This window comes from Nicotiana sylvestris, chromosome 1, assembly GCF_000393655.2.
Source record: "Nicotiana sylvestris chromosome 1, ASM39365v2, whole genome shotgun sequence".
Taxonomy (NCBI): Eukaryota; Viridiplantae; Streptophyta; class Magnoliopsida; order Solanales; family Solanaceae; genus Nicotiana; species Nicotiana sylvestris.
In genome coordinates this window covers 183,821,861-183,835,507 of record NC_091057.1, presented here as the reverse complement: position 1 = coordinate 183,835,507, position 13,647 = coordinate 183,821,861, and the positions used below count along the sequence as shown (strand labels likewise).

General features: G+C 35.2%; 2 protein-coding genes across 2 annotated transcripts; both read left to right on the top strand.

The window, feature by feature from the left end:
- The first annotated feature begins 3,176 nt into the window (after positions 1–3,176).
- Positions 3,177–8,231, top strand: LOC104210304 (uncharacterized). Its single transcript, XM_009759170.2, has 10 exons — positions 3,177–3,223; positions 3,620–3,666; positions 4,403–4,480; positions 4,942–4,966; positions 5,060–5,092; positions 5,204–5,325; positions 5,410–5,540; positions 6,621–6,841; positions 7,625–7,884; positions 8,024–8,231. Exons 2-10 carry the CDS (start codon positions 3,664–3,666, stop codon positions 8,105–8,107), a joined length of 957 nt encoding a protein of 318 aa, XP_009757472.1. The 5' UTR covers positions 3,177–3,223; positions 3,620–3,663; the 3' UTR covers positions 8,108–8,231.
- A 1,110-nt stretch (positions 8,232–9,341) lies between these two features.
- Positions 9,342–9,839, top strand: LOC138877857 (uncharacterized). The gene has a single exon (XM_070157504.1). It carries the CDS (start codon positions 9,342–9,344, stop codon positions 9,837–9,839), a length of 498 nt encoding a protein of 165 aa, XP_070013605.1.
- Positions 9,840–13,647: the final 3,808 nt, after the last annotated feature.

Here is a 13,647-nt window from a genome sequence, read left to right as displayed (position 1 = left end):
CATTCAGAAGTGACTAGCTGATGGTTGACACGTGTCCGAAGTCAGAACGACGCGACTAATGGAACGTTTCGGCTTCTTCGTCGTCTAGGTTGTAACATACGAAGGAAAGAGTCGGGGTTCATCTATCGTCTCTCATCATTTCGGCAAACCTACTCTCTAAGAAATGAGGGGACTATCTGCATACGAGTGAAACTGAAGGTAACATATACCCCGATTTCCCGGTAGGACAAACGAAGCGAGGACGTGATCGCATGGGATCAGATTTGGAGTTGGAGACCTCTCGTACTGGGGCCCAAAAGGAGTGCTCGAGAAGACAACACTTCCTCGAACCCGGAATGAGCTCCGAGATCTCGGAAAACATGATAACGCTTGCACATGACTAACGGAGGGCCGCGATATCTGCACCCTATCGGATATCACGGCACAGATCTCGACCCGCATTAGCAGCAAATCAGTGATTAATGAAAAAGAAGATTTTTACCTTTCTTAGAATTGTACTAGAAGTGAAACTCTCCTACTACATAAAGGAGTAGTTTTTATTCAATACCAACACTGTAACACACATATTAAGACAATATAAACTTATTTCTCTGCTTTCTAGTTATTAAAAGGTTCTTATTTTAATCACAACTCTTCATACACATTTGGCTCCGAACCGGGGGCAGAGCAACTGCTAAGCTTAGATTCGAGCATGGATTCAACGTCACAATTGGTTTGGTTATTTATTTTATCTTTAATTCGTTTATCTAACATTCTTGTTCATTTGTGTTGAGTCAATACATATCTTTAAAATCGCGTATAAATTCAACTGTTATCCATTTAAGGGTAAATAGTTTGGCGCCCACCGGGGGGTTAAGGATAATAATGATGGTTTGATACAAAATTTTCATAACACTCTCTATTTTATGCTTGTTATTTAAGATTTTAATTTCAGATCAGCTAAAAAATGTCAAACTCTTGGTCTGCTCACTTGAACGCTGATGTTGAGTCTGGCCATTATGGCGAAAACACCAATATGGTACCTAGCAATGAGGTGCCCCTTGCTGATCCCGATGGAGTCCCGGTTGCAGATTCAGTCGATGTTAACTCGCATGTGACATCGATGCCAACCTACCTACCGAACCTGAGAATAGCATTCGTCGAGGGGCGCCCCAAGGTGAAGGTTAGTCTACTGGTGATTTTCGAAATGTTACAGGCCCAACAGGTGCCGATAACGTCGTTGCAAAATCAAAGTCGCGCCCCTAGCATGGTTGAGCCCGAACCATCCCGGAAAAATTCCAGAAGAAATAAGCAGGTCACCGAAAGGGCGGGTGAAACTGATACCAGTGTCAGCTCCAAAGTAATGAAAATGCCCGAATCATTAATCAAATAAATGGAGTCGGGTGAAAAGAAAATTGAAGCAAACGACAACAAGGTAGAGACATATAATTCCCGAGTCGATCAAATCCTGGGAGCACCTTGTCCAAAAGCCTTTTCCTCCAAGCGCGCACTGAAGCCAATCCCGAAGAAGTTTCGTATGCCCCATATTCCGAAATATAACGGAACCACGAATCCAAATGAGCATGTGACCTCCAACACGTGCACCATCAAAGGTAATGACTTGGAAGACGACGAAATCGAGTTAGTGTTATTAAAAAATTTCGGGGAAACTCTGTCAAAACGAGCAGTGATATGGTACTACAACTTTCCCCCAAATTCCATACAACTCATATACAAAATATACAAAAGACATATTGTATAAAATTTGTATGAAAGTTGCATTTAAGTTGTATGATATTGTAGATATATTTTAACTAGGTAAACTAATGTATAAACGTTGTAGATGAGTTGTAAATAAGTGTATACTATATAATTAGTTGTATGAAATTTATTTTTAGTTTGTATGTTGTTATAGATATATCAATTTTTATTAAATTTGTACGAAGTTTATTTTTAAAGTTGTATGTTGTTGTACCATCAAATTGTATAATATTAATTGTAAGTACGATGTATCCATTTTAGTGCTCATTTAATTAGGTTTCGTTAATTTGTGATAGATTAGTGTATTGGGTAAATTAACCAATCTAGTGAAGGAGAATATTTTACTGGCCCCACACGATAATTATTAACCTCGTAAAATCTTTGGACAAATTTTAATATATATCAACAACTTTATGTAAAAAGATAGTATTGATAACTTAAATACAAATTTTATACGATGATTCATACATTATACATCTATTTTTCAACTTTTATACAATATCCAAATAAAAAATATATATAATTAACACAATACAATTTAAATACAATTATACTACAACTTTACGACAATTTCGTAAGTATATTGTATGTCATGTGTTCTTCTTCTTCTTCTTCGAATTTTAATCTGAAATTCAGTCAAAACCAAGTCTAATCTTCACCAAACACTCTCAAAATTGAGATATAAACTTCAAACAATATTCACAATTGTTTGCAACAACACTCAATTCAAACAAATAATGATTATTGAAAACCCAAATTCGAATTCAAAACTTTATGATAGATTAGTGTTGGAATCTTCAATTCCTACGATCTTCTTACAAGGTGCTGAATTCATCTCTAGAAAAAGACTATCAAACTGCAGGATAATCTGATTTTCAAGAGAGCACGATACAAACTGAAGTGTCACAAGTTTGAATTCAATAACATTCCCGCACTGTTAAAGTTCCATACTTAGTGGGTAACAATGTAAAAGAGAAAAAGGACAGTGACAAACTAGAGGTTACTTTAATAGGTTGATTGTCGTAAGACAACTTTTAGGCTTACCTTATTGAGAGAGAAAGACGGCGAGGGAGAGAGAGTGATGAAGAAAGAAAGAAAAACTGATGAGAAAGGCGACAGTGAGGAAAGAGGAGAGGATAGAACAAAATAAAAAGGATGTAACTAAATCCCCTAATTTAAGGCATTAATAATAGACTGTATATAATTTGTAAGTAATCTTTCTTTAGGGTGGGTAATATACAAAATTAGGACAACTTTAGTAAATAAGTTTCAAATATTGTACGGGAGAAAAAATCCAATTTCCTTTTCCGAGTAGGAGTGTAGCTATGAATTTGTGAATCAAATTTGTTTCATGGCCCAGAGATTGGCCCAAGCCCAAATTCCTTTTAGCGGGTCGGCTAAACAAACAAGACCCATATAAGCTCTTTCTCACTCTGCACGAACTCCTCACATTCTCTCTCCCTCTCTGTAAAGGAATCAAATTGTATGTTTCTCTTTTCCTCTCATAATTTTTCCTGTTCTGTTTGCTTCTTAATTTGACAACAAGCCTTAGCCTTTTTTTTTTTTTTTTTTTTTAATGATCCTTAAGTGTAAACACATAAATTTTGGTGAATTGGATTAATGCTATATTTGCTTCCTTTGATTATAGAAACGTTCTACTTTAATATCACCGTTCTCTGTAATTTTTACGAGTTAATATCTTTTCTTATTTGCTTCTCATGTGATAAAGGCTCGAACTTGTGACTGTGTTCCAAAATTTCTGAAAATAATCTGAATTACTAGTAAAGCATATCCTGAATCCTGATTCTTCTAATGATCAGCCATTGTTTTGAAAAGGATATATATTTTTATAATATCCTTTTTTTTGCCGTTCTTTTAGGTTAGCTGAGACAGTTGAGTTCAGGTGATTCGGAGATAGCAATCATGGTAAATTTTCTGTTCTCCGCCGTTAATATGCAGCAATAGTATTACTGCTTCTTTGATGTATATAACCCCATGGTTGTACTAATTTTTTTTAGATATAACTTAGTTGGCATTGTTTTAAGAATAATAAAAAGGGCTAGACCATATTGGATTTATTGTATGCAACCTTACTTTTGCACGTTTGCAAGAAGCTAGGCTGTTTTCGTAATATTCTTCTCTTGAGTAAAAGATGGAACTGGATTCTGACTGAACTTATATTACTTGGGGTTTCTTAATTTAACAAGAGCTCACTGAGTGCTAGCATTGGTAGCACTAAACTTATGAATAGAATGTCATCAGTAGGGGCACATTTCCTCCTTTTGTTAAATTCCGAGAAAGGAGGAGGAGAGTTGGCCACTGCAGTAGTTAATAGGTTGAGTACCATTAAGTGATAAAAGTTTGTACATCTGCAACAGAGCAGAATTTCTTTTAAAGAAACATAATATTGAGAGGGTAAATCTTTTAATTGGAATTGGCTAAACCGACTTTGTTTCCCATAAGCTTCTCGAAACAAAGCCAATCATTCGGTGCTTCTACCTTCAGAGGAGCACCTTCTTTGTTGATGGCAGCGGTTCTTTGTTTGATATTATTTAATTCTGTGTTGTAACCTTCACAAATCTGTGATTGACTTTATTGACGTCTACGTTGTTTGTGTTATCTTCCTTTGTCATTATTGTACTTTTTGGTTTGTGATCTGCAGTTTTTTGATGGATATGGATATCATGGAAGATCATTCGAACAGACGTACCGGTGTTATCCTGTATCATTCATTGATAAGGTTGGAAGGTTTTTTAATTCCTTTACTACTCTAATCTACTGTGGTAATTGTCTGTGAAGGTTTCACAAAATCCTTCTTGTTCCTTTGACTTCCATCAGATTGTCATTCTCACAAAAGTCTCATTACATCTTATTTCCCAAGGTTGCGTCATGTACATTTTTTGTTGTTCAAGAGAAGGGGGTAGGGTGGAGGAAGGCATGGAATTTTTTGTGATAAGGGGAAGGAGGGGGTTGGATTTAACTATCTAGCAGTTCTTTTTGCTGTAGTTGTACGTCGAAAGAGCTCTTTTTTTTTTAATACCTATATACATATATATGCTGCGGAAGATGGATCTTATATGTGTAATAAACTTGTACTTCAGATGTTTGTCTCATGTGTCACCTTTTCAAATTGTTTTCGTTGGTATTTATTTTCTGTTACTTTTGCTTCAATCCTGATTCCGTTTGTTTCACACTTTGCAGCCACAGTTAGAAAATGGAGACAAAAGTAAGTAATGCCTATACCTTTTTTTTTTTTAATAAAAAATCTGCGATAGGTGATTCTATCTCTGAGTCTTATATTGCTTTTTTTTTTTTCCAGTTATAATGCCTCCCTCTGCTCTTGATCGTCTAGGTCAGTTTGTTTTGTATGTTGGCATTATCAGTTATTTAGATTTTGCACCTTTAACAGTTGGCAGATTGTCCTTTTCTTCACCTGTATTCAACATTGAACGTAATTTTGCAGCATCACTTCACATTGATTACCCAATGTTGTTTGAGCTTCGAAACGCTGCCGCAGAGCGGGTTTCTCACTGTGGAGTTTTGGAGTTCATTGCAGAAGAGGGCATGATATATATGCCATACTGGGTACGAGTTACTTCTGTGTAATCTTATTTTCTTCAGTTCAGCTTAACTGTTGTGCGTAAAATCATTAAGGTATGGGCCTTGTAGATGATGCAAAATTTATTCCTACAAGAAGGAGATATTGTTACAGTGAAAAATGTAACACTTCCTAAGGGGAAATATGTCAAGTTGCAACCGCACACAAAGGATTTTTTGGATATTTCGAACCCAAAGGCCATGTGAGTTTACTGAACTTCTGTTACTTTTCTGCGGTTCAATTCCATTTTAGTAATAATAAAATATTAAAATGTATCAAATTATGAAACAAGCGAATAGGAGATAATGGTCTTCAAAATAGGAGAGTGGGATGTGGTAAAAATAGACCAAATCCATGTTCCTGAGTTAAGTGGAACTTAAGGACAATTTTGAGTTAAATCATTTAGGAGAGATCACGAGACTAATTCAATCGGATTGGCACTTTATTGTTGGTGTACACCGTAACTACTCACCATATGGAACATTAGAGATTGAAAGTCTATTGTTGGTGCACTAGTCATTTCTCTTAAGTCTTAACCAGTTAAAAAAGCTGAGTCAACTTTGAAGTGATATTGCTTCAGTACATGGATGTATAAGAACATAGAGCAATTTCACCTCTTTGTTGCTGGATTAACTTTTTGTGAGATTGTTTATTTGTTTATGAGGTAAATTCTTCCTTGTAGAGCTAGAAGCACCAAAGGAGTGTCGTCGGCGAAAGGGAAACATTTTGTTGTCCAGGATTGAAATAATTATGTTTGACATGTAGCTAAGTAGAGAGAAAGGGCTTAGGGAAGAAGCACAAAGATCTAAGCAAAGAGTTCTTATTGTTCAAATACTTTCCGCATTAGCTTTTTCGTTGTTCTTTTAAATTGAGATAATGATAGTGTGCTAATGGTTGACATATCTCCTTCTATGAGTAAATGTGGAATTGAAATGATATTTTATAGAGGTATAAAACATGAATAATAATTGACTTTGTGTTCCATTTATGAATATGCACAGATTTGACTTCCGCATGTCCTAATCCATAGAGTCTTGCCCTTTATTCTAATTGCTCTAGTATTTGTATGTTTCCTGCTTGAATACTAGGCATAGTTAGGTGAAATAATTGACAAGTATAATTTATTTTCATTTTTAAAATTTTTAGCCTAAGGAGAATTACATCTGCTAACTGGTATAACCAAAGCTTGTTTGTTCAGTTGTTTATTAGTTTACTCTCATTTACGAAATATCCACATACTGATGGATGCTTTGACGTTTGACTTCTTTCCTCACTGATGCAGCTTGGAGACGACACTCAGAAACTTTTCCTGCTTAACGACAGGAGATAGTATTATGGTGGCTTACAACAACAAAAAGTATTACATAGATATTGTGGAGACAAAACCTTCGAATGGAATAAGTATCATTGAGACAGACTGCGAAGTAGACTTTGCTCCCCCTCTTGATTATAAAGAACCTGAAAGAGTGGTTCCTTCTCATCCAAGCAAGGCTCCAGCAGTAGGTGCATATTCTTCAATGTTTTTTTTCTTTGATGACCGAGAAATCCGCCTAGGGTCAATAGGGCCAACCACAGCCTTTGAAACTCGGGGATATGGGCCCGCATCTTTACCCTTCTCCACTTAAATACCAGGCTTAGTTCGCATGCCGCAGGGCTTGACCTGTGACCTAAATTACAAGTCCCTCAACCTTTGACACTTGAACTAAATATTATTTGATACTTCTCCCTCCAAGACAAATTTACTGAAATTAATTTTCTCCATCCTCAAGAAGCACCACATATTATTGCTTATATTAGTTGATCATGCTGTAATACCTGTCAGCGGAGAACTCCATATTTCAGACATATTTAATTGTTCTTCTGGAAATACTGTTAATCAACTCCTGACACCTCTTCAAACTATTTTATCTTATACTATTCAAATAACAGCAGCTAGTTGAGACGGAGGCAATATCTAGTATGGTTGTAGAGACCAACAACAAATTCTTAATATGACCAGAGTTTCATGGCTATTGCGATTGCCTTTCTACAGTTTTAAGTTCATTTTATCTGTACATCTGTGTGGTTAACAAAAGGGAGCTTGGTGCCCTTGGAAGTGCGATGACTTTTTGATACTTCCATGTTGGGAAGTCTGGTGGATATTGTTTGGCCAATTGTTATTTGGCCGGTATGTTGCAGTTCTAGGAGTTAGCTTTTCAACTGTAATTGCTTATTCCTGTAGATTACCGTAAACCTTGCTATGTCTGAACTTTGTTCTGGTAGCTTAATGATTTTTCGCTCATGCAGGTCAAGAGGCTGCAGCTGAACCAGAAGAGCCAAAATTCAACCCTTTTACTGGTGAAGCGAGACGTTTGGATGGGAAACCATTAAAACAGCAACCTCCACCTTTGGCCGCTTCTGGATCCTCAGACAAGCGAACCAATGTTACTAATGGTAGTGGGAAGTCTGCTTCTGCTGCTGCTGCAAGCTCTCAAACTTCTAGTCGTCAGTCACAGGGGAAGCTTGTATTTGGCTCAAACGCAAATCGCGCTCCTGAAAAACAAAAGGTTTTATATCTCTATACATGCTAATATTCATAATCTTTATTTCTTCTCTCTTTTCCTTTTCCATGCTAATACAAATTCGACTGTTTATACCTCGGTTTCTATTGTATCTCACTCTCTTAATGCTCCTTTCCATATGCAGGAACCCGTGAAAGAGGAACCTGAAAAGAAAGAAGAACCCAAGTTTCATGCTTTCTCTGGGAAAAAGTATTCTTTGAGGGGTTAATTGTGATATAATGACGTTCTGTCTATTTACCTTCTATGTATTAACCATTTCTTTTGCCAGTCAAATATCTGAATTATGTTTAACTTATTATATAATCTATAAAAATTAGGAGTAATCTTGAAAACGGTTGGCTGTCGTAGGCTCTCTTATAAAGCATGGAGTAATTTGTTCAGACACTCTAATTGCCTTTTGATCACCGCATTAATCATAGTTATTATTTATTTTCTTATATCTAAGCTTATTATTACCGAATAATATATTTTTTCAAGTGAGATAAGATGAATTTCGTAAAATTTTTAATACTTTTGCATTAGTACTTGAAAGGAACATTCTGATATGCACTAGTAACCGTTTCCAGAAAATTTTAGCGTACAACACGTAATTTCTTTTCTTTTAAACCCTTTTTTTCTATGTATGTTGTGTGAGAAGAAAAAGAATCCGAAAAACCAATAAAACCGTGGAAAAATGGACTCTATGTAATTTGCCCTGGTTTGATTTGTATATTTTACAAACAGATGTAGTGAATTTGGTTTCAATTTAGAGCCACCCATGCTTGGTATGTCACAAGTCATTTTTCAAGAAACAATATTTTTAGAAAATAATATTTTCTAAAAGATACTTTGTTATTTAGTCGAGTGAAACGGTGTCTTTTCAAGTAGCTCTACATACAAACTTATCTCGTCGCCATATTCCAATAGTTTTAAGTTCCAATGGATATGGAAACTTAACACACTCCATAAAATCAAATACTTCTTTTGACAATGTTCCAATTATCGTATCCCTACCCAAAGTTACTTACATAAAATTGGACTCAATATTGACACCCTCTGTTCTATATGCAAAGGAGCGGAGGAAACAATAATTCATGTCTTCTTTGAATGCCCCATAGCTATCAAATTTTGGAGCGATGCACGAGTCAATTTTCTTCCCTTTCACAGCAACTCTGATCACTGGCTCACTATTCTAAAGAATTCCAACATAGCATTGGATCAGTGGGATATCTCTTGAGATATTTTCTTTCCATTTGCTATTTGGAACTTGTGGCTTAATAGAAATAATAACTCTTTTAACAATAAATGCAACCAACTACCGCTTGATGTGATAATCGGCTGCTGCAAAGAATTTAAGTATTGTACCAACTCCCCAAACTTCATACCTCCCACTACCACCATCTCTATCAAATGGCTCCCTCCCCCCCCCCCCCACAACAAATTCTTTTATAAAATTTACATCGATGAGGCTTTCAAAGGAAAATATAAAAAAAGGTGGCATTGGTGGAATTTTCAGAAATAGCCATGGGTGTTGGATTTTGGGATACTACAAATCAGCCATAGCCTACACCCCAACCTACGTGCTCAAAACTGGCCTACAACTTGCCTCTGACAAAAAAATTGTTAATGTGGAAATTGAAACTGATGCAACAGACATATTTTGTTTACTCGAAAATGATACTTGTTCAATTTGTTTTAACTTGGTGTTTGAGTGCAGGTCATTACTGAAGAAACTGCAGAATCCGTTGATCCGGCATAATTTCAGGGAGGGAAATAAAGTTGCTCATTTTTTGGCCACCCAGGGATCCAAGCAGTTAGGCAGTAGTCAACTATTTGTATTGGAACAACCTCCCAACGCTCTTTTGAAAGCAATCCATGATGATAAAATTGGATGCACAAAATCTAGAACAGTATCTACTACTATATTTTCTAAGTTGGTGGAAATTGGAATCCTTTTGTAACTTGCACTACTAATGTAGACAATATGGTGGCAGCACCAATGCCTGAGGCCGATGGATCTCCTACTCTATGTAATAATATTAGTTAATGAATGAAAAGTTCGTATTACAACCAATAAAAGAAAAAAGTCGAGTGAAATTTGTTTTTCAAATACATGCATTGAAAATTGATATTTCCTCTGTTTAAATTTACGTATCTTACCTTTTATAAAAAAAGAAGAAGTTGTTTTAAAAGGATTTTTTTTTTAATATTTAATAACTCTTCAATTCTAACATTTCACATGCCACCTTTAATAGTACAAAATTCAAATAAATAAATAAATTACTTTCTTAATGTAAATTTTTGAAGTCTAGAATGTTCATAAGAGTAAGATTGACAATTTATATTGGTAGTAGATTTTTAGGACTAACCATTGTTTTCTTTCATTGTTGATCACCTTACTATCTTATATTTTTATTTTGTTTTTATATGGCTTTTTAGTATTGTTCCTTCTTGTCTATATTTTTATTAATGTGATGCTTATGCTTTCCTGAGCCGAGGGTTTATTGGAAACAACCTCTCTATTCTCACAAGGTAGGGATAAAGTATGAGTACACACTACCCTCCCCAGACTCAACAGTGTGGGATAATACTGGGTATGTTGTTATTGTTGTTGTAATGTAATTTTTGAAGTATTAGAAATTGAATGTTTATTGTAACAGTTATATTAACAGCTTGTTTGGATGATTGTTAGTATATTATATTGTATTGTTACTTTAAATACGATATTTGTTTTAGTTGTTACTTAAATTTTATTGTATCGTATCGTTAAATCTATCGTTACATAACGACAAAATGTGTCACTTTATGTAACGACCAATTTGGTGTGGTTGCGTCATTATCTTGTCTTTTTCTCTCATCCCACCCTTCATTATTATTAAATAATTTTATTTTATCATTACCTTACCTTTTTATATAATAAATTTAAAGTATCATAATTTTCTTTATAATATTGCAAGTTTATTCTTCATATTGTTGGTGCGTGATATCATGAATCAACAACAAATGATACAATCTATCCAAATATTATATTTATCAAACGATACAATACAATACAATATAATACAATACAATACATTATAAAAGGATGTGTAACAACCATCCAAACAAGCTATAAGTTAATAGTTGAAACAATGTGAAAGAAATACTTCATACAAAAGTGAGGAAGATTATTTTTCTCATTTTTGTGGGAATAAAAATCTAGGAAAATATTTTGTGGCTATTAAACAAAGGATTAATATTTTGCTAAACAATATTATTGAAATTTTAATAGTTAACCCCAAATAAATAAAATCATACATACTCACAATTATTACCTTATCCATTACTTCAAATTCAAACAAAAACAAAAGCCTCATAAAATTTTTGTGCTCTTTGGAATAAGATAATCAAAAGATAAAACCTTTAATTAAACTTTTCTATTTTGTCTCCTTTTTTTCATTTCTTTGTATTGAGGCAATTTCAGTTGAGCTCTAGGGTTTAAGAAAACGGAGATGGCGATGACACAGTGGTGCAGCGCAGCAGCGAGGAGAATGCTGACGATGATGGCTACGGAGCAACGAATCGCATATTCATCCCTAACATCATCATCATCTCCAGCTGCCACGTCAGCGGCAATGGGAGGTCCGATTCTGTGCGGACGAGGGGATAAGAGGACGAAAAAGGGGAAGAGATTCAAAGGCTCATATGGGAATTCGAGACCCAAAAAGGAGAAGAAGATTGAACGGATCAAGGATAAAGTTGAGGTTCCCAGGTCTACCCCTTGGCCTCTTCCTTTCAAACTCATCTGATTTTATTATGCATTTATTTTCTGTACCCTGAAAAAAAATCGACTCTTTTGTCCCGTTTGCAATCCTCTGATAAGAAGATTTATGGATTTTTTTATGAATATTGAATGTATTTACTACTCAAGACAGTGTAGGCAGTTGTGTTTTAATTGTTTTGTTTAGCTACTAGGCGTATTGCAGTACAAAGGTATTATCATATGGCAATGTAAGATTAGGAGCTGTAGGAATTGGGAATAAGAGCTGAATTATTTGGTTATTTGATGTCAAAACTCAACTAAATTCAACTACGCTCGATCCCAAATTAGTTGGGTTCAGCATCAATCATACTTTGATTTCTTAATGTTGTTCGTTAATGACCGAACACAATCCTCCTCATTTATGTTGTCTTGGAACTGGTTATGTTTTGCATATTGGCAATTTTGGGTCCAGAAAACTAAAGCTCCAAAATGGGATTAGTTTTGGCTACTCATTTTGCCTTCTTATCAATAAAGATCTAATTTTTATAGACATCTAATGTATCTCCATTTCCCAAGATTTGGGACATATGCATATCTCCACTTTCCTTGGTTGATATGACTATATGAGCTGATCTAGTCTCGTGCTGTTCTTGTGTCTGAGTTAGATGGTGTCAGATTCCAATAGAAAATAAACAAATGGAGAAACAAGGATATGGATTTGCTTTTTCTTCATATTACCGATTGTAGTTGCTGGCTTCAAATACACATCTATAGTTGTAGAACTTGGCCATTTAAGACGGACATTAGAAGAGTCGTTCTCATGTATTAGGCATGTTTGGGAGGTTGAAGTGAATTGAATGGATAAAATCTGCAGCTTTCAACATTGAACTTCATGTTTCAGTGTGTGGGAAATCCAGCCTCCCATATTCTTTATAGTTGAAGCTCTGAGCTAGAGATGTGCTTTTCTGTTGGCGGTTTTGCATCTCATTAGATCAATTAAGGTACTGTTTGCTTTATTATTGCTTGACATATATGTCACTTTTGTCCTCCTATTTCGTCAGTCTAATTTTCTTGATCTTTATCTTAATACTATCGGACACCCAAATAATTAGTGAACCTTCTTAAGTGACCGTTAATTGACATGCTGGAGTATATACATAGAGGTTAGGATGAGTATCCCAATGGCTTCTCAGCTTGTCCTTCTCTACTCTCTTTTAATAGATATTTGAATTGGTATATGACAGAGAACCGAATGGAGAATAATCAATTCTGAAGTTAAATGATTCTGCCAGTTACTGCTTTCTACTGAAATTAGTCTTGTTAGGTAGAGATTGCAAATAGAGTCGGGCGGACCTTGGATTTATTCAGACACAGAGCATAGATATACATGTGAATCGAACGCCATAGTTTCAAATGTACAATTGGTTCAATCATAAGAACCTTTAAGGTTAGATCTGTCAAGTTCAAATTTTGGATTCGTCTCTGATTGTGTATGGACATTGTGTAGTGAAATGAGTTTGCATCATTCTTATGGAGCATGCAACGTAATCTTAGCACATCTTTTGAAGAGGGCAAATCATGCATCTTTTATCTCTTTCCGGGGGACAACCCTCTCTTATATAGTGTTAAATTTGACTTGAGCGTAATAAATTTGAATATCTCTAGTGAAATGTTATTTGAAGATTTCTTATTATGCGGAGCCAGTGAAAGATTTGAATTAGAAATCTAATGACAATGATCCCGTTCGATTACACATCAAAAACATCTTTTGTGTCATCTTGGCATAAAACACTTTACGGTTTAAGAAAACAGAATGCGTGAATTGCAACTTCGCTGGCGTTGTAGATTGGTAGACTTTTGCTTATGTGCAGCTAATTGGAAGCAGAGGAAGATGACGTAGTAATTCTTTTTTTCTTTTCCAAGTTAAAGGCATCAGTTGATTAAATTAGCAGATAAATTGATAAACCAGAATAAGACAAGGCATCAATTTGACTTGCACAAAATTCGAAAGTTAAGAGTCCTTAGCT